The 21436-nt window shown below is 42.3% G+C and overlaps 1 protein-coding gene across 3 annotated transcripts in view; it reads left to right on the top strand.

Annotated features, from left to right (window-relative positions):
* Positions 1-18433, top strand: part of OCRL (OCRL inositol polyphosphate-5-phosphatase) — a 53083-nt gene extending 34650 nt beyond the window's left edge. For 2 of the 3 annotated variants that reach the window (XM_059384706.1, XM_059384704.1), the window contains exons 17-24: positions 60-225; positions 490-725; positions 9349-9372; positions 12162-12278; positions 13179-13263; positions 13890-14017; positions 15732-15843; positions 15991-18433. In XM_059384706.1, the coding sequence (XP_059240689.1) occupies positions 60-225; positions 490-725; positions 9349-9372; positions 12162-12278; positions 13179-13263; positions 13890-14017; positions 15732-15843; positions 15991-16112 (990 nt within the window). In that variant the 3' untranslated portion in view covers positions 16113-18433. The remainder of the gene's footprint in view (positions 1-59; positions 226-489; positions 726-9348; positions 9373-12161; positions 12279-13178; positions 13264-13889; positions 14018-15731; positions 15844-15990) is intronic. The other variant, XM_059384705.1, reaches the window with a different exon arrangement.
* Positions 18434-21436: the final 3003 nt, after the last annotated feature.

Raw genomic sequence — 21436 nt, 5'->3', positions numbered from 1 at the left:
CCAACTGACATACTCCCCCTACTAGTGATGCATGTTTGTGTCTGTCTGTTATTCCCCAGTTTGTGTTTGAGAATGTGAAGTTTCGGCAACTACAAAAGGAGAAGTTCCAGATCAGCAACAATGGACAGGTTCCCTGCCATTTTTCTTTCATCCCTAAACTTAATGACAGCCAGTACTGCAAGCCATGGCTTCGGGCTGAACCTTTTGAGGGCTACTTGGAGCCAAGTGAGTTGTCCCTTTCCCATTGTCTCTGCTTGCAATGTACCATCTCCCCATGACTCCCATGCCTCCCTTTGTTTAACTTCTTGTTTTCTAACCACATGTCTCTTACCTTCACTGTCATTATACTGGGGAGACCTCTTTTGTGTGTCCAGTGTCTCCTCCATCACTTGGTGATTTTTTAGAGGACACTACTTCTATTGGTTCTCATCTCCCTTTTGCTCTTCCATCAGAAGTTTCTGTTACCATGTGTCATTTCTTTAATTTCAGATGAGACAGTGGACATTTCCCTTGATGTGTATGTCAGCAAAGACTCTGTGACCATCCTGAATTCAGGGGAAGATAAGATTGAAGATATTCTAGTCCTGCACCTGGATCGAGGCAAAGATTACTTCTTGACCATTAGTGGAAATTACCTCCCAAGTTGTTTTGGTACATCCTTAGAGGCTTTGTGCCGAATGAAAAGACCAATCCGAGAAGTTCCTGTCACCAAACTCATAGACTTGGTAAGAAACATTCTAAGAGCGTGGAACCTCCTCTAGATGTAATTTTCATAATACTTAAAGGATATCCTCATTGTCTCTGTGCTTTCTCTTTGGTCGGGGTTGGGGAAATTGTCAGGTGATAAATAAGAGCACTTTACTCTGGCACTACTTGCATTAGAGTAAGCCTCAAAGGAAAGCAAAGAGAGCAATCAGTAATTGGCTCTCGTCAGGAATATAATGTGTAATACTGAGTTCACTGAATTAGATTAAAGGCTCCCTTCTCAAAGATCTAATGCTTATTTGTTACGCTCTTCCTACTCTAAGTCACTCTTGTATACATTAGCATGTATGCAAGATACAGTAATTGGGGGCAGCAGTATTATCCTCATTAAACACATGAGAAAGCTGAGGCACAAAGACAAGAACTTGCCCAAAGTGGAATAAGTTAGTGACAAGGCTGTGTCCCAGACTTTTTGATTCCTAGTCTAGTAACTCCTCACTGTATCATCATATCTAATCCCAAACTTGGCTACGTGTTGCAGCCCAGACCTATAAGTGAACTTCAGAGTACCTGCCTCAGAATCCCGCAGGGGTCCTTGAACAAGTACACATTCTCTCCCCACCCCCACTCACCTCTGGCAATAGAATCACAGTCACAGGGCGCAGGGCTTAGGAACCTGCATTTTATCAGCATTCTGGATGATTATAATGTGCCCTGGAGTTTGCAGCGTGTTTATTGGAACACACTTAACAAAGGGAAGGAGTAGGATTTCCCCTCCCTGATTCCAAGCTCTAGTATCAGTTTCCTTATGGAAGAAACGCTTATCTTCAGTAACATAAACTGATTTAGTAACAGGTTCATCCTATTAAGAACTTTTCTTCTAAATGGAAATATTCCTGCACCTGAAGAGTGCAGACCTCTTTGGGCTATAAAAGCATACTTTTGGTCTTTTACCAAAGGAAATGAGGTGATGTGGCAGCCATACTTTATCATTTCTATTAGTAATCGTGTTGATCCTTTCAGCCTCACCAGAGCAGTGATTTTATCATCTAGCAAGGAGGGCCAGACCTGCGGGCAGGCTGCTGGCTTGTCTGAGTGTGAGCTCTTCTGTTGCCATAGAATTGTTTTAGCTATGACTCAGATGGTAGATTAAAACACTTGAGTCCAGTCCCAGCATTCTTTCTTGGAATTATACTTGTTTCCCTAGAGCCCTCATGACTGGGTGTATTACCTCTGTTTGAGAGAGAACCATTTTCTTCAGAAATTCACATCCTTACATTCTGTTATTTCTTATAATACTTGTTTTCTCTTTTACCACTATATTCTGTCTTTCAAATTTAGTATTTCACCATTTAGGATATATTCCAAATGAAGTTTCTCCTTTTTTCCCTGCCCCCTTCCCTCCATCCCAAACACCATTTCCCAGCTTTCTTTTTCCCAACTTTTAATTATGAAAGTGACAGATATGCAGAAAAATGGAAAGAACAATACAGTGAACACTCATGTTCCTTATAGATATAGATCTGTATTTTTTCTTTTCTGCTGTACCATTTGAAATGAAGTAGTGATGTGTCACTTAACTGGTGAACATGTTAGCCTGCCTCTTAAGAAAAAGAAAGACTATTTCTTTATAAGCACAATACCATTATTATGCCTAAGAAAACTAGCCATTCCACATTTCAGTTTCTCCAGTTGTCTCAAGAATTTTTTGGTAGCTTTTGAAGCCAGAATCTCATCTGGGTTCATAATACCTTTGGTGACATCTCTGCAGTCTCTTTTATTTATTTTTTTAAAGATTTTATTTATTTATTTGAGAGAGTGAGAGCATGCACAAGTGGGGTAGGTGGGGGCAGAGGGAGAAGCAGACTCCCAGCTAAGCAGGGAACCCGACAGAGGCCTCCATCCCAGGACCCCCAGATCATGACCTGAGCTGAAGGCAGATTTTTTTTTAAAGATTTTATTTATTTATTTGACAGACAGAGATCACAAGTAGGCAGAGAGGCAGGCAGAGACAGAGAGAGGGGGAAGCAGGCTCCCCACTGAGCAGAGAGCCTGCTGCGGTCTTGATCCCAGCAGCATGATCCCTGGGATCATGACCTGAGCCGAAGGCAGAGGCTTTAACCCACCCAGGCACCCCAGATTGTTTATTTGTTTGTTTTTTGTTTTTTTAAAATATTTATTTATTTGACACAGAGAGCGAGACAGGAAAAAAGGGAACACAAGCAGTGGTGCTGGTGGTGGTGGGGAGCAGGTTTCCCACTGAGCAGGAAGCCCGACCTGGGAGCATGACCTGAGCCTAAGGCAGACACTTAACAGCTGAGCCACCCAGGTGCCCCTGCAATCTCTTTTAGAGTAAAATAGTTCTCCCCTTTTGTTTCTTTAATGACATTGACTTTTTTAGAGTCCAGGACAGTAGCCCAGTCAAGGATCCACCATTTCCTAAATTTGTCTGTTTCCTCTCGGTAACTGTTTAAATTTAATCCTTTCATACTCTCTCCTTTCACTTTATTTCCTATAATCCGGAAACTAGTTTTATTTTTGGTCCAAGTTGGCAGTGGCATTATGATACTCTTTATTGTAATTGTCCTGTTTTAAACAGAATGACTGGAAGGAGACTCAACCACGTGAAAATGTTTTATTTTGTTTAAAATGTTACCAGGTAATTCATTGTTTGACCATGAATAAGAAGTAGCCAGAATCTTTAGTGGAGCTAATGGGTCTGTAGGAAGCCCTTTTCCTGCACAAATAATTCAAGGTTTAAAAAAATAGAACCCTGTTAATTTTTTCATTATGAAATTTTGAGTTCTTTTTTTTAAAATTTTTTAAAAGATTTTATTTATTTATTTGACAGACAGAGATCACAAGCAGGCAGAGAGGCAGGCAGAAAGAGAGGAGGAAGCAGGCTCCCCGCTGAGCAGAGAGCCCAATGCGGGGCTTGATCCCAGGACCCTGGGATCATAACCCGAGCCTAAGGCAGAGGCATCAACCCACTGAGCCACCCAGGCACCCCGAAATTTTGAGTTCTTATTAAATTGTATGTGTTTGGTCCCTGTTTTATTCTTTTTTTTTTTTTTTTTTTTTTCCTGTTTATTCTTTTAATTTTGTAGAATACAGGGTTCCTTTTTAAAAGCTTTTTATTTATTTATTTATTTATTTGTTTATTTGTGGCGGGGGGGGGGCAAAACAGAGAGAGAGGAGCCAACTCCCTGCTGAGCAGAAACCCGATGTGGGACTTGATCCCAGGACCCTGGGATCATGCATGACCTGAGCTGAAGGCAGAATATAGGGTTCTGATTTCTATCCACAGCCTGTCACATTTCAGTATTATTAAATTCCTATATCTCATTGATGATAAAGTTGTCCATATTAGTGTAGGGCAATAAACAAGAAATCTAAAATTATCTGTACCCCATTTGTAATATTTTCTCACTTTGTTTTGACTTGATTTTGACCTTCTGCAATGCTTTCTTATGTTTGTTCATATTTGTCCCAAGACCCAGAATGATATTTCAGATCCTGTGAGATGATGCTATTAATAATGATACATATTATCCTCTATTATATTATTTACTTTAAAATTTTGGTGAAACCAGAAATGAGTTCAGTGCCTACATAGACTTTCCATGTACTATTTCAGAAAGATTATTGTGCCACACCCTCTTCCTGCCAAATGTGGAGTGAAATAACTGGCACAAGTCCTTTTCATTCTTCTTGCCCTTCTCAATGACAGTGACTTTGCCACTACTAGCATAGTTGGAATTAGCACAAATGGCAAACAGAGGAGAATTTATTTGTAATTTTCTTTATTCTTTTCCAGAATAAAGATAGATTTTTTTTCTGATTTATTAACTAGCATATTAACTAGCTTGGAGTAATCAATATTTATTCATTACACATTGAATACAAAGTATTATGGAGTTTATGCGGGGACTGTAATTTAGTGGTGATGAAAGTTTGCTTATGTATACAATATGGCTAAAATCTAAATCGAAGTTAATAGGGAATTTGGTTAAAGGTAATCTAAACATTAACTGCCTTTACTAGCTGATGTCCAATGTGTTTGGTAAATCAGTATTTTGAAAAGGCATTTAGAATGAGAGTTGTGGAGCTTATAATTTGTATTAATAGATTCCTGTGCCTGGGGCGCCTGGGTGGCTCAGTGGATTAGAGCCTCTGCCTTCAGCTCAGGTCATGATCCCAGGGTCCCGGGATTGAGCCCTACATCGGGCTCTCTGCTCGTCGAGGAGCCTGCTTCCTTCCCTTCCTCTCTCTCTGCCTCCTCTCTGCCTACTTGTGTCTACTACTACTGTCTGTCCAATGGATTTTTGTGCCATTTACTCAAGCTTATATGCTATAAAAGCTTAGTGATTAACCAGCTAATTTCTATGAAGATCAATGTCAGAACCAGCGTATTTTGGCTTTTTGAAAATTTGATTTATGTAACATTAACATAACTAGAAACAAATTAAGCACATAAGAATAAAGTGGACTAGAAAAGTGATTTGGGGCTCATCATAGATGTATTTTGAGTCAAGTCCAAGTACTAAAGAAATATGTATTAACGTATTGGGTGAGCAGGTTCTTCCAGGTATAAGGGACATGATGAATAAACGTTAGAAGGTGAAAACAAAAAGGCCATATATGAAAAATAGTAAGATTTCCCTGGGAAGAGTGAGGATTAAAGAAAAGAATATGTGAGGCTATTAGGGTGGTTTGAGAGCAGGGGATAGAGTCTCAAAGTCAACAGATGAGTTTGTGCTGGAGCCACAGGGCATCTACAACTATCAGAAGCCTTTTATAAGTAGTATGAAGTAATAAGTTGACATATTTTGAGGAATCGTCTGGTGTTGCTTATAGATTGGACTAATGGAGAGACCAGGTTTGAACTTACCAGGTCTGGTTAAAGGTGTTGCTGGTAGATACAGAGATAAGAAAGGTTGAAGGATGGGTGGACAGACTATATTTGCTTGGGGACATGTTTATTTGGAGAACTGTTATCAAAGTTTGAAATAACAAGAATAACATCTTGGTAATTAATTTGTCCCTAGTGATCTTTTCACTAGGTATTTATTTCATCTTACTGATCCAACCACTCATTTCTTATCCTGTTAGGTATATGGTTTGTGTTACTTCTCTTTATAGTTTATAGGAACTGATCCTTTCTAGAACTTTGATATCCATTCATTTTTCTGCTTTTTATTTTTAAATTTGAATCTTCCTCTAAGTGACTCTTTTACATTATTTTAACTGCATTTGCTACTGGCAAAATTCCTCTATGGGTGAATGTTGGAGTGAATAATGATTTGCAATGCATTTGTAGCATGCCATGGTTGCCCCACTGGGGAATCCTGAATTAGGTTCCTTTTTTAAATGTGAGCAACACACAGCCTTTTGCAGAGAGTGGGCAGGTGAGTTGAACCAAGTGATTATCAGCAACCTTAGGACTACCTTAGGAGTATGCTGTTTATGAGTGGAGGCTAAGTGGTGTTTCTATTTTCAGAATCAAGCCTAGTGTTAAGATAAATGTTATTTACATCCACTATGTGCCTATAGCCAGAGAAGTAAATCCTCAGTGTAAATGTGCTGCTTTTCCACCAATATCTAATCAAAGTCCTTTTGATTCTTCTTTCAGAATTTTCTCTTTAATCCATTCACTTAAAAAATAAATTATTTTCCCATTGTTAAAGTGTTTATTTCTTTTTGACCTACCTTGATAGCCTTTTAAGAATTCCCTTTGCCTTGGGACATCCAGGTAGCTCTGTTGGTTGAGCGGCTGCCTTCATCTTGATGCCAGGGTCCTGGGATCTAGTCCTGCATTGGGCTCCTTGCTCAGCAGGAGCCTGCTTCTTCCTCTGCCTGCTGCTCCCCCTGCTTGTGTGTTCTCTCTCACTCTGTCTTTAAAAAATAACAACAAAACCAATTCCCTTTGCCTCTATCACTACCCTTTCATTTTTCCTATTCAGGGCTGTCAGACTGATCTTCCTCTAATACAGCTTTGGGGCCTAGGACTTCCTTAAAGGTAGTCAGCAGCTTGCTTATGCCTGCTAAATATCCATATTGCTTTACCTGTCATTCAAGTTCCCCCAAAATCTGCCTTCAACATTGCTTTTCATATTTATTTCCCACTACTTTTCTGAGCATCCCCCCATGCTTCCTGCAGAACAGATGACCGACTTTTCCCTACTTTTACCTTGGGATTTACCTTCTCTAAACCTGTGTTTATCTTTGCCTCTTCCACTTGTAGTGTCCCAACCCCATCTGCACTCTTTAAAATCCTATGAATCTTTTAAGGGCTAGTTAGGTCCCATCTCCATTGTAAAAAGTCCCCTGATCGCCCCATCTGAAAGCCATCTCCTTCCTTTGAACCCCTGTTTTGTTTGTTTTTCCTATTAACCGTTTATTGAGAACCCATATTTGTGAATTATAAAAATATCAGGCTATAAACTCTGGGACTTCTTACCCCAACTCAATTGCAAACCCAATTCAGGGACCATATCATTTTCTTCTGTGTAGCCTCATTTTTCATCCTCCCCCACCCCAACCAACACTCCCCAAAGACATGCGTTGCACTAGTAGATGGTCACTGCTTGAAGAAAACCTCTTTGAGGGCCTGAATTAACAGGGTAGTATATGAAAACTGCCTAGTTCTACTCATCATGTCATGTGGCATGTATTCGTGGGAGGAAAAATAGAGAAGTCTATTAGGCAGGTTTTACAATTTCTTAATAAATAGTCTTAAATTTTTTAAAAAGGTTGTTCTCCAAAATTGTGTTAAATTGGATATTTGGCACTCAGAATTTAACTTTTAAATTAAAAAATATTGTAATTACAATACTATAAATATATTTTATGAAGCAATATTACTCTGATTATTTTTATCTCATATGTGGTATTTAGAAGTATAGGTAAACCTCTAAGAGCCTGTTTTATTTTTTTTCCTTTTATGTGTCTAGTTTTTTTTTTCTTTATTCTTCCCATCTTTTTAAAAATTCTTTATTTTTTTATAAGCATATAATACATTTTTATCCCCCGGGGTATAGGTATGTGAATCACCAGGTTTACACACTTCACAGCACTCACCATACAAGAGCCTGTTTAATTCATAATGTATCTAATAATACTAAAATATCTACCCACCATATCTATAACAGTCATTTGGGGGAAATGCACTTAACATTGCTATTTGGAACAGGGAACACATACTCTGCCACCTCCAGCCTCCTGCACATCTTTCATAGTGAGATCAGGACTTCTCCTTTTACTGTCAGACCTGAGAAATGTGTTTTATACTCAGGTTCCTGGTGGCCTATGGCAGAATTGGGAGGATTCCAGTTGGCAGTGGACGGGAAGTGCTCATACACTGCACTACCACTGCCTTACCATGCCTGATTTTAGGCTGCCTCCTTGACCCTACAAAGGAGATATTATTCTCTCTGCTTTGGAGATGAGGAAACTGAGGCTTTACAAAGTTGAGTAACTTGCCTAACGTCTGTACAAAATTAATTGGGGGCAGAACAAAGATTTGAACCCAGGACTGTCTACCTCCAGTGCCAGTGCTCTCTCCGCTAACCATGGGGCTTTGTTTCTCACTGTCTTTTTCACAGCTTTCCCCTGCCTCTCTGCCCAGGAAGCAGCCAAATTGTACTTTCTGAGTTGTGTAGGAGACCGTGGTGGTAATGATTATGGAGTCCATCAGACCTGAGTTCTAATCCTGATACTGCCACTTAATACCTAGTAGTATGACCTTGGGCAATAATTGAACCTCTCAGAGCCTCAGCCTACTCATCTATAAAATGGAAATAGTACCTACTTTGCACACTGTGCAGACTAAATGACACTGTACACGAGCACGTTAGGCAGTGCCCACTAAATGGAGGCAGTAGTTATTGTTGTAGTGCTGGTTACTGGATTGTAATAAGAGCACAAAAAGACAGAGACCATTAAAAAGGTGCCTTCTTCCCTTTCCTTTGTTTCTTTTTTGTCTTATACATTATAAGAAAACATAATAGGGGTTAATGATGGGTCTTCTGGTCCACAAAGTCTGAAATGAAATAAGTTTACAATTCAGATGGGCCTCCATATTTGGGGATTCTCGGGTCCTTTGAAGAGGGGAGTAGGTCCGGAGCTAGGGAAAAGAGTGTGGAATACTGCTTAGGGGACCAACGAAGGTGAGAGGAATGGCAGTAGATAGGAGAGAAGCCGATTGTGTCCCTCTGAATGGCCACTGTTGGACTCACAGTCATCCTTCGTGTAGCATTAGGATGAGGTAAGAAGCTGCACTGTGTAGCAGCAGGGCCTGGCTCCAAGCAGCATGTGGAAAGGAGCCACCACTGGGCATTTGGCCAGGTCAGTGGCAGCTGCCAAGGGACACAAAAGTCTAGGACTGCACATGTATGTTTCTTGAGAAATAATCTCAATAAACTGCATGAAAATTTAATATGTATAATACAGAACTTTTACATATGGGAACATGTTCCATTTTCAACACTAATGATTTATTTGAAAAATTTACAGCTTATGTTTAAAGTGTATGTATCTAGTAAGCTAGTGAGTTCTAATAATACTGATCTGTTTCTAATTCTGTAAATTAATTCAAATAATTTTCTGTCTGTCAATGACTTTCTTTTCCTGCTCTGCTCTCAGGAAGAAGACAGCTTCCTAGAAAAGGTAATGCAATCCATTGGTGGTTATGTGTTTCCTGTGCTTGATTAACAGTTAACTGTTGTCCCTAGAATTTGCCCCTAGTCTTTCCCATTTCAGAGTCCTCTGGCTCCATGAGAATCCACCAAAGTCCTCCCAGCTGTCTTTAAGTGCGTCTGAAGCATAGAAAAGACTTTTGTTGCACTGGTAACCATTGATACCCAGTACATAAAAGTAATAAGACTCAAATTCCAGATTTGTATGTTTAAAATGAGAAGTAACTAAAGAGCTGCCTTGATATATCTGAAAGTTCATGAGGTGGAGGAGGGCACTGCTTAGCTGTCCTCCATTTCCAATGATAGTAAAACCAGAATTGGATTTCTGTTGCGTTAAGAATGGTTTGGAGTTAGTGACAATAATGGTTAATTACTAAAAGAATCCATAGGTGTATGGTTAAGAAACAGCACAGAATCCTCAAGCTGCACGAGATCATAAGGGATCATTTGGTCTAGTGCTCTGCCTTCGGATGGGTAAGGTGTTCTCTCCATTCTAATAGACAAGACAACCAAGGCCCAGGAAGGTTGAAACACTCACTGAAGTCCTACTGTTCCTGACATCAGGGGCTTGTTCCTGACATGTGGGGCAGAGGGGACTGGAACCCAGGTCTCCTGAATACCTAGTGAAGGAAGCTAGTAAAGCAGTCGTACAGTGCTGGGCCACCTCCCTTGTTCAGGCTGGAGGGTATCTGGCTCCATGTGGCCTATCGGGTAGAGAAACATGGGCTTGAAAAAACATTCTTAAAGCGCTGTCACATAGTATCTAATGTGATATCCCCATTTGGTGGAGTTTAATGCATTTTGATAATGGGGATGGTGTACTGTTTTCTGCCTTAGTTTTTAGCACTATGGTTTCAAACTGTGGGCTTATCAGGCACCACATGTGTCTCATTGAAAGAAAACAAAGTGTGCCTGATTTCCCTTTAAAAATGAGAATTCAGGATAATTTGTGGACTTTTGAGAAAGTATTGTTTCTTGTGCATGATCTTTCTCTAGACTTTAGAGACACAAATATGACATTTTATATTATCACACGAGTTTGAAAATGCATAGTGAATGATGTATATAACCTACTGACATTTTATTAACCTTTTTAAATTGCTAAGGATTGAGGCCGTTCTGCTTTCCAGCCCTTCCTTGTTAATAGCAGGCCATAATGTCTTTTCATCTCAGACAGTGAGATGAAATTGCCTTGTATTGCCTTAATGCCTTAGTACAAGAAAAGCGTCAGTTGGATGTCGAATTTTTTAAAAAGTACATGAATCAGTGCTGAATAACTTATATGTGGTAAGTTTGGAGGCATATGCTAAATCTATACATGTGTTACATTTGGTTCAGAAAATGAGCAGAGCGCATTATGGACAGTGCTTTGGTTCAGACACCATGTGTCTGCCTGGATTTAATACTAGCAACCGGAAAGAAGTTAGTGGATGAGCTGCTGGTAGAAATTCTGGCAGCTACATGGAACATGAATATCAAGTGATAGAATCCTAGGGAAAAAAAGAAAGGAAGCAAAATGAATGTGAAGAAATTAGATTTTAAACAGCAGTGGACTGTCATGCTCTTTTCTATTCCTCATTCTCTTAGAAAGGTACAGCAGCTTTAAAAGGTCACCAGTGCTTATTGAAGAACATAATGTTAAGCAGAGCCCTCAGCTCTGCTCTAGTATACACAGTCTCTGGAAGTAGTGAAACACTTCTTTTTTTTTTTCCCATAAGGCAACGCGGTTGGGGGTTGGGGATAGAATGTACAGAGTTTCCTAAACTTGAAAGTACACAATATATAACCTTACCCCAGAGTTGGAGAAAGGGGGAGAAGATCCAAAAAAAAATGGTCACCATTTTCTCCACTAGGATTTTTCTGAAGGCTGCTTTCATATGACTTTTAATCTGTCACAGACACTTTTTTATGTAATTTCTATTTGACTATATAAACATAAGATAATTGAGTTTATTTCCCCAGCCATTTACAAGTTCAGATTTAGTTGTCACTTTCGGGTTTTTCTCTTAGATTCCTTCAGGAGAATCTAAGAAAGTAGAAGGATACGTGAAAAAGGGCACAGACCTGAGAAATCTCTGCTGAGTTTTTAGTAAAGAATAACTTCTGGACTCAGACCCTGAACTGTTCACAGTATTTCTGGCTCTTGGTGTGCTGTATTTGGTTTACTATTTTTGGATCTTAAGGGTTATGAGTTTTAGTGCCTTAAGATTAGACCTTCCATTGAGCCTGAAATATTCACGAATGTAGGTGTAATGTGGAGAATTGTCTTTAATTTCTGAGGACCAGAGAGCCTCATTTAAATCAGCAATGAAAACTGTAATATTTGTGGTAAGACCTGAGAGAATCGGAGGTTAAAAGTCAACAAAAACTTGCCGTCTCTGAGGACTGTATAGGCTGCCATGCTGGAACAGTCCCTAGGTCTCGGGCAGCCTGGGCACTCTGCTGTGCCGGTACTGCTGTAGTGCTCATTCTTTGTGTCACCCCTGAGAGGGTTTACAGTACACAGTGCACCCAGTGCCCATGTGATGAACATAATAAACCCAAATGGAATGCTTCACTGTTAAGCATCTAGAAGAGGAAGGAAATCCTTTAACGTGGGAATCTGTATCAAGTGCCTTCTGACCAGGGGTGTCCCCAGGAAGCAAAAAAATGAAAAATCTTAACAAGATCACATTGTACCTACATAAGCAGAATATGAAGGAGATTAAGTTACACAAGTTTTTACTGAGACCTCTTTGAATCTCCTTTTTCATCTATTAGGAGAAATCCGTTCTGCAGATGGTTCCCTTGGATGAAGGTGCCAGCGAGAGACCCCTTCAGGTCCCCAAGGAGATCTGGCTTCTGGTAGATCACTTATTCAAATACGCCTGTCACCAGGTAAGTGACTATGGGCCTGCCCTGCAACTTTGGAAGGTGTGTGAATCTGGTAGGAAATGATAATATCTCATGTCGGAATAGGGCTTGTAACTTTTCCAAGCTATATTCACAGAGCAGCGCTATTGGGTCATCTAGGCAGATGGAAGTATCCTTATTTACAGATATGAGACTTGAAGCCTGCAAACTAAGTGATTCAACTAAGACCACAGCTAAGTGTAATGGTGGAGCCAGGCCCAAACCAAGCACGCCTGTCTACTGGCTACACAAACTTTTCCCTGGACCGCTGTGTACCTCAGTCTGTAAGACCTGCTTCCAGTCTCATGTAGGCATTGCAGATTTTAAAGTCCAAAGCAAACTTCAAGCCCATTTCTTTAATTTGGTTTTCTTTTCTTAATCCTATCTAAAATGCTAGCTACCTCCAACCCAACCCCCCAGATAGAGAAATTTCTTGGGACTAAATTGAAGGAAAATGTTTTCTTACCTACCAAAGAGTAATAGAACTCAAAGGCAAGGCTTGGTATGGGCATGCCATTTACCCCTGCCCTAGCATTCCCTAGTCTCAGTATCTGAATGTGGTTCAGCTCTTTGGAGTCTGCCTTCTACTTGTCAGGAAGCTAGAAGTGGGGACACCTCATCTCCCACTCTAGGCATCTAGTCCTCTTCCATCTCAAGTACAAGCTAAAACCTTTGAAGATCATTTTCTTGTTTGAAACAAAATTTCATGTGGATTATGCAGATGATAAGTGGAAAAGATGCCATTATCACACCTCTGCTCCTAGTCAGGAGTGTGCATATTACCCTTCCATCTGCATCCTGCCACTCTCTTGATCCCTGGGTGGTCTTCAGAAACTTAGGGCCGATTATCTTGCCTTGTTCCATTCATTGTGACCTCTCTGGTAGGAGGACCTGTTCCAAACCCCTGGAATGCAGGAAGAGTTACAGCAGATCATTGATTGTCTGGATACTAGCATTCCCGAGACAATCCGTATCCTTTTTGACAAAGGCTTAGGAAGCAGGATGAAGAATTTTTGACCAAACTCTCCTTCCCACCTGCATTTGAGCTTTGTGTTTCCATCTTTACTTTCTTTGTAACTGTCTTTTACTATAAGGTAATCATTGATTCTGCAGTTGTTTTTCAATTCCTTTCAGGAACTTTTGACTTCTCTCTTGTCTCAGACTCTTACTGAAAGGAATCAAGGGGTAGGTAACAATGATTTTTAATAAATATGGAACATAGGACCCACAGCACTGGTACTGTTCTGCTTCAGGCCCTTGATCACTCCTGCCACCACATGTGTTGTCACTAGGACATGGAAGAGGATGGGAAACATTGGTGACTAATTTCAAGGACTGATCCAATATGAATGTCATTCTGCACGCCATATTCCCCTGACTCAAGTTGAGCCAAACCTCCCAAGAGTCTTTGGTCAATTCTGTAACAGCTCACCTGCAGCATACCTGGACCAATAAAATATCAAATCCCAATTAGGATCAGTGTGCCCTGAATAATAGGGAGGAAACGTCCCTGAGGGAGCTGGAGGAAGAAAGCAAATCGGGTCTCTGTGTGGACTTTTTCCTGGAGCCCCTTTCCCTTGACTTAAGTTCATCCAGCTGGCAGTAATCACTCCGTGGCTGAAGCACTGCTCATTTTCCTGGAAGCCCTGCCAGAGCCTGTCATCTGTTATGAGCTGTATCAGCGATGCCTTGACTCTGCTCAGGATCCCCAGAACTGCCGACAGGTGAGTTTTACTGCTCTGAGGATATATCTGGGGCAAGTACCCCCATAGAGAAATCAATTTTTAGATATGGTAGGATGGGTTTGAATCTGTCACTCATGGTAGGACACCAACATTGAGAGTTGGAACTCTTAAATTTTAGGTTGTGTTATTTCCCGTTATATTTGCCATACTTTTCTAGTTGGCTTATTGAGTGGGTCAGATACTTCTCTGGCATTGGATTGGTGAAGCTGATCATACATGGAGTTCTGGCTGATGTTACCAGGAAGGATTTGTGACATTTGTGAGCCTTTCTCCTTTTTGTCTTCATGGTGTTTTTTTTTTTTTTTTAAGATTTTATTCATTTATTTGAGAGGGTACAAGCGAGGGGGCAGGGCAGAGGGGGAGAGAGAAGCAGACTCCCTGCTGAGTGGTAAGCCTGCCATGGGGCTTGATCCCAAGACCCTGAGATCTTGACCTTAGCTGAAGGCATACATGTAACCAGCTGAGCTACCCCGGAGCCCCCATGGTGGTTTTTGTTTTCTTTTAAGATTCTGTTTTTAGGGACACCTAAAAGGCTCAGTTGGTTAAATGCCTGCCTTCAGCTCAGTCATGATCCCAGGGTCCTGGGATCAAGTCCTGTGTCAGGCTCCCTGTTCAGCAGGGAGCCTGCTTCTCCCTCTGCCTGCTGCTCTCCCTGCTTGTGTTCCCTCTTTCTCTCTGACAAATACATGAATAAAATATTTTCTTTAATATTTTTTAAAGTAATGTCTACATCCAGTGTGGGGCTCGAACCCACAACCCCAAGATCAAGAGTCGCATGCTTCACTGACTGAGCCAGCCAGGTGCCCCTTCTTGGTGTTTATTTTCAATCTTGAAATAATTTTTTAAAGATTTTTTTAAAAGATTTTATTCATTTATGTGACAGACAGAGACTACAAGTAGGCAGAGAGGCAGGCAGAGAGAGAGAGAGGAGGAAGCAGGCTCCCCACTGAGCAGAGAGCCCAACACAGGCCTCAATCCCAGGACCCTGGGATTATGGCCCGAGCCGAAGACAGAGGCTTTAACCCACTGAGCCACCCAGGCACCACTTTTTAAAATATTTTTATTTATTTATTTATTTGAGAGAGAGAGATCACAAGCAGGCAGAGAGGCAGGCGGGAGGGTGGGGAAGCAGGCTCCCCGTTGAGCAGAGAGCCCAGTACGGGGCTCGATCCCAGGACCCTGAAATCATGACCTGAGCTAAAGGCAGAGGGTTAACCCACTGAGCCATCCAGGCGCCCCTCAATCTTGAAATAATTTTGATGCACAGTGGCTGAGAATACCATTCAATCAGAACAGTGAATATTAAGAGGAGCTCCCATCCATGCTAAATGACATTACAGAGAAAACCATTGAGCTTGGCAGATGCTGTGGCTACTTGTCTGAGGAAAAGACCAGATTAATACTAACCTGCTTGTGAGGTGGTGGATATGTGTGAATGTGTGATGACCATATCACACATGTGACTGTGGCCTGGTCATTGAGTGTACAGAGACCAAACAGTATGACCATTCTGACTTGGAAGTTTTCATTTGGCAGGTACTCTGGTAGTCATGAGGAAATAAAAGAGAGTTGTGACAAATGAATGGGATCCTGTATGGGCTGGATGATAAACTACTGTGGCAGCTAAAAGCTCTTCTTACTCCTTTCTTTCACTTGTTCTCCTCACTGTCCGCCCTCCTCTTTTTAAAAACAGGTGATTTCCCAGCTTCCAAGATGCCATAGAAATGTTTTCCATTACTTGATGGCATTCCTTCGAGAACTCTTAAAATTCTCTAAATACAACAACGTCAGCGAAAACATGATCGGTAAGAGTACTTCATGAGAATAGCAACACGAGCAGGAGGGTGGGCACAGGTGCCCTCATCCCCTGGTCCCCCAGTTCCCGTCCCTGAGGCTTTGCTTCGGTTGTGTCTAACAAAGATTTTCCCCCTTTCCTTTCTCTCACCCTCTAGCCACTCTCTTCACCAGTCTTCTCCTAAGGCCTCCACCCAATCTTATGGCAAGACAGACTCCAAGTGACCGTCAACGTGCTATCCAGTTCCTTCTGGGATTTCTTGAAAGCGATGAAGACTAATAAGCCTTTTCCTCTTAGTACTCTCTGAGATTCTAGAGGTGAAAGATTTGGGGCACCAAGTATTTCAGAATGATTTGAAAAGTCATGCCACAGGAAGGGTCTGTTGCAGAATTTTGAGCCTGTTGGCATGGAAAGGTTGTTTCTAGTGCAAGAGGAAGAGAGTTGCCTAATCGCTCCCTTACCATATCCTACACAGCAAAATACTTTTAGACTTATATTGCCAAGCCAAAGGTACCATATTTTGGTGTTTTTGTGTTCTCTCTTTATAAGGCAAAGAGATCTGTATTTACACTCCTTTACCTGGGGATGTGTTTGTTGCCCTCCTGCCCAGCTATCATGATTGTCCTTAGCGCCCTAGGCCTAGATTCTGAGATGTTTCCGTTCTAGGTCTACAAGCACTACGTGCTGTAGCTCAGACTCGTTTGCAGTCCTTCGTCTAAAGCACTTTTGCCCGACCCCCTCCCATATCACCCCTATGCACTCCACTCCACTAGTTCTATTACGTCAAAGGAAGTCTGAGTGAAGCTAGTGACTCCTCGAATGTCCCCAACAGTGAATTAACCATCTACGTGTGGTTGTGACATGCATTTGTGCATTTCTACTACAGTGGCATCTATATGTCTATAACATTGGCCTTTTCATGGATCTGCACTGAGTGGAACCATATTCTCTTGTCCCAGACCACACTTCCTAGCAGAAGTTTAGGGACTACTAGAGATGACATCCCATTGATGTGAGAGAATCACAGTCAGAGTGGAAGCACTTTGAGCATTTCAGAAGTGAAAATATTCGTGTTTGACAGATCCTGCTTTCTACCATCCCTTTCTGTTCTTAATCAGATTTTACATGAGAACTAATACTGGTTGTCTGGGGGACCCATTCGTCACTTAGAAATCCACCTCCAGAGCAATGCTTGCATCACAGTCAAAAAGGCAGTCTGGACCTCAGGTGGGCCTCTCTGGCGATACTGCTCCTTCTCCCAGCAGGGTATAGCGAATAATCCTTAGAACCCATCTCTGGTTTCCTGAAATACCGGGGGTCAGCTGTTGCCCCCTCCCTCACCAGGGTTGGCTCTGGGCTCTATGACCAGCTCCCTATGGCTCCTTATCCAGTGTTACATAAAAGAGACTGTGCAGTGAGCCCAACGAAGCCCCTTTCTCTCCCACCCAAGACAACCCTCTGAGCTTTTCGTTTACTCAAGCTCTGTGGGGCAGCATTTTTTCTTAAATTATTCTGTGATGATTGGCAAACCAGCTACCAGCCACTGACTGCAGAACTGCCTGATGCAGTTGGCTTCTTCCTGGATGTCTTTCATTAAAACCACCCTGAATCAGCTCATTCTTGACTGTTAACATTAAAGCCAAGGAGCCTAATGTACGGGCTCTGTGTCTGGTCTTGGGCATTGACTCTTGACTCTTTTAGCACACTGAAGGAGAGAGCCAGGGGAAACACCACTGCTGAATGCTTCTTCAGTTCCCCCCATCTCTCGTAAGTTGAGTTCTGTAGGGGAAGAAAAGGTATGTATCCTGTGATATACTGGTTAAACCCTTTCCTGATTTGGAGTTAGGAAACTAGGAGTCAAGTTCCTGGTGCCAAATAGCTGCAGATCTGATAGGTCAGAATTTCATGAATGGAAGATTGTGAGCAGAATGCTTTTCTCATCTCCACTAGGCCAGAAAGTGATCATAGGAGAGGCAGATTGGAGAAGCTTGGGCAAGGTTGTAACACAAAGACAGGGAAATGCCTGTCCTGGGCACATTGTCTAGTATATTGCCAACCTCGGATCTTTGGGTCATCAAGGTTATGGTTGGTGGGGACCGTTTGCAGCATCCTAGCTCTTTGTTCATGAGGCAAACACACTAAATTTGTTTACCGACTCTGTGTTTTTCCAGCTTTGGCCCTGGGATGTATACAGCATTAAGGGTTTGAGACAATCTCTAGGCAGGGGAGACAGAAATAGAGTAGGTGTAAGAAATCTGCTCCCCTACTGTGCCTACTCCAGCAGCCAACCTCTAATTCCTAAGTAACTCTAATGCGCTATTTATTTCATAGCTCCTCTGAAGTAAGGAGTTCAGATCCAGCTGGTAGAGAAGAACTCTGCATCTGTATTGTTTTAGGGAAGAAATGGTTCGAACCCACATGGTGACATTGCATTAGTTTCCCTTTCACTGTTTTCTGATTCTTACTCTGTAATTCTTATATTTCCCAGAAATGTCTTGGTCACTAAGCAAAGCTGCTAGTGGTATTCTGTATTTTGTGTCATCTTTTTTTATTATAATTTATTGCAAATTTTTTTTCTGAATAAATATATGTTGTGTGAAAAATAAGTGTGATCTTGGTAAGAAGAACTGAGGAGGGAGGCTTAGGTCACTGGGTCCCACTTGACTGTGGTCCTCACAGCTATGACTCTTCTGTTATTTCCTTACAGGGAAATACAAGAAATCTCAGTATATTTGACCTTGGATGGGAGAAGCAGCCACGTATTTTCAGAGGCTAAGAAAGAAGTCACAGTGCTTCCAGAGGCCAGCCCAGGATCTTATCTTAACCCTGGGGATTCCGGCAACAAAATAACACTGTTAGGAAAAAAAGATGTTGATTCTTTATGCATGTAAATGTCACCCTGGGTCAGATTCATGATCATCCCACCCTCAGAAATCCAACAAACCCGAACATACATATTTTGGGAGAACCCAATGTCCTTGCCAATATAGCCTCAGCAGTTTAGACATTCCCTACAAAGAGCCTGTTTTCACAGGATTCATTTTGCAACTTTGAAAATCAGTTTTGAACCTTTATTACCTCTTGGGGAGACAAAGTCCATAAATTTAGTTCTTTGGGTGGGGCTCTAATCTGAATTAGAGGGGCTCTAATCTGAATTAGAGGAAACCCCTAATTTGAGCATGGTGCCTTTTATTCCCCTGCCGATCTCCATTCTGGTTCTCTTCCCTTTCAGACCAAATAGGCCTCAGCTGGAGCTTTCTTTGCAACCAGGGCCCTCTTCCAGTTCCGTCTGACTATGAGCTTGACCCTGATGAATGTGCTGATTCAGTGTTGTCATAAACAGTTTTTTTAGCCCCACCCGAAGCCTTGGCAGGGGAAGGTGTTTCCTTTTGAGAGAGATTTCTCCCCAGCGGACAGAGACGACGGACATCCAGCAGTTTTTACACAGCAGCTGGCAATGTGGGCAGAGCAGCCTCAGTGACGACCTTTCCAGAGGTGACCAACTGCAATCCTGGCTCCTGTTACAGGAGAACCACTGGGTCTTTCAGACCACCGGGCACGTGGATGACCTGGCTCTTGGTGTAGCCTAATAATTAACAGCTACACACAGCCAGAGTGGGATCACCAAGCGTTAGGCAGAGAACCTTAGTGATCTAACTCAATCTCATTGTTCCCACAGGCAGACTCCGGCTTAGAAGGGACAATGAGGGACTCAAGGTCACTTAGGTTAGTGACAGCATGCCAGAGTGGGAAAGAAGAGTTTAAATTTTGGTGTTAGACCTAATTCTTTCTTCCATCTTTTTATTACAAAATCTTTCAAACATACAGAAAAGTCAAAAGGATACAGTGAACACTCTATACCCTTAACTCACCACCTGTTAACATTTTGCCACCATTCATATCAGAGAGGTTTGATCTTCGCTCTGGATTCTGCCACTTCCTCCCTGTGTGTGACCCTAGACTGGCTAGCCTGTAGTTTCCTGGCCTATAAAATGGAACAGGCCTAGCACTTTTTTTTTTATTTTTACTTTTTTTAAAATTTAATTTATTTATTTGACAGAGAGAGATCACAAGTAGACAGGCAGGCAGAGGGAAGGGAGAAGCCAGTCCCCTGCCGAGCAGAGAGCCCGATGCGAGGCTCCATCCCAGGACCCTGGGATCATGACCTGAGCTGAAGGCAGAGGCTTAATCCACTGAGCCACCCAGGTGCCCCCCTAGCACTTGTTTTGATGACTTAACTACATCTCCTCACTTCCCTCTTCAAAACTCCTTAGTGAGTTCCCAGTGCATTTAGAAGAAACTCCAAACTTCCCATGGCCTACCAGGCCCTGCATTATTAAGTGAAAAAGAAATGACGTGGCAGGCCCAGTATGCAGTGGGTGCTGTGTAGCTCTTAGCCTCTGCCCTGCGCCCCTTAGCTCTCCCCTGTATTTCACTGATTGTCTCGCAACTGCCAAAGGCTTTCTGTCTTTTCATTTGACATTAATCCTGTCAACTAGATAACAGACCCCATGCTCAGCCTACTCCACTGCCCTCCCCCTCCACCACAGACACATCACAGTGCCACGGTCTATACTCCCATATTTCAGCCTTCTCCTGCACGTTTGGGAAGTAGGGCTAAGGTGTAAATTAAAGGACACATACCGAGCGGCCATCACTAGTATGTGACACCTGGCTGTTGTTGAGCCTCAGGAACCACACCTGCAGTCTGCCCATCCGCCCAGGCACCTCCTTTTGCTTTTTCCTATCCTGCTCCGCCCTGCCCTGGGTGCCTGGTTCCTGGCCCTTCTTTCTCTGCTTTGTAGATAAATGCCCCCTCCAGTTTCCACTTTTGCTGCTCCTACCTGAATTGATTCTTACCCAGCCAATGCTACTTAACCTTCTCCCTTGTCTGTCCTGTGGGAGCTACTCCCAACCCCCAGCCCCCCAGGTAGACAAGAGGGGCTTGCCTTTTCTTCAATCACACTTAGAAGCCGTGGTTTTGTGCCTTTCACTTCCCCATCTTCAGTATAGATGAGCAGTTCTCAATCCTGGCTACTCACTAGAGTCATCTAGAGGATGTTTCTCCAAGTGTGGGCCCCAAATGAGTATTACGAGGAAACTGGTCTAAATCAGTGGTTCTTAACCCTGGGCACATAACCCAGGGTTTTAAAAAATACCAGTGCCTACACCCTATCTTAGAATGTTTGAATGCTCATCAGTAACGTTCCCCTGCCCCCAACACTATACTCTGACACTGTCCTTTCACTCCTCCCAGTTAGCTAAGCTCTTTGCCACCTCAGGGCCTTTGCATGTGCTGCTTTCCTTTATCCAGAAACCACCTTTCTTGTGCACTTAAGAATAGCTAAGCTTCCTTGGGACACATGGGTGGCTCAGTCGGTGAAGCATCTGGCTTTGGCTCAGGTCATGATCCCAGGGTCCTGGGATTGAGCCCCGCATTGGTCTCCTTGCTCAGCGGGAAGCCTTCTCTCTCTGCCACTCTGCCTGCTTGTGCGCACAATCTCTCTCTATTTGACAAATAAAGAAATAAAGAAATAAATAAAATAGGTTTTTTAGGGAAAAAAAAAGGGCTCATGCTTACCGAAGACTGACTTGAACTGAGC

Source organism: Mustela nigripes, chromosome X (assembly GCF_022355385.1).
Source record: "Mustela nigripes isolate SB6536 chromosome X, MUSNIG.SB6536, whole genome shotgun sequence".
Taxonomy (NCBI): domain Eukaryota; kingdom Metazoa; phylum Chordata; class Mammalia; order Carnivora; family Mustelidae; genus Mustela; species Mustela nigripes.
This window is presented reverse-complemented; position numbering and strand designations above follow the sequence as displayed.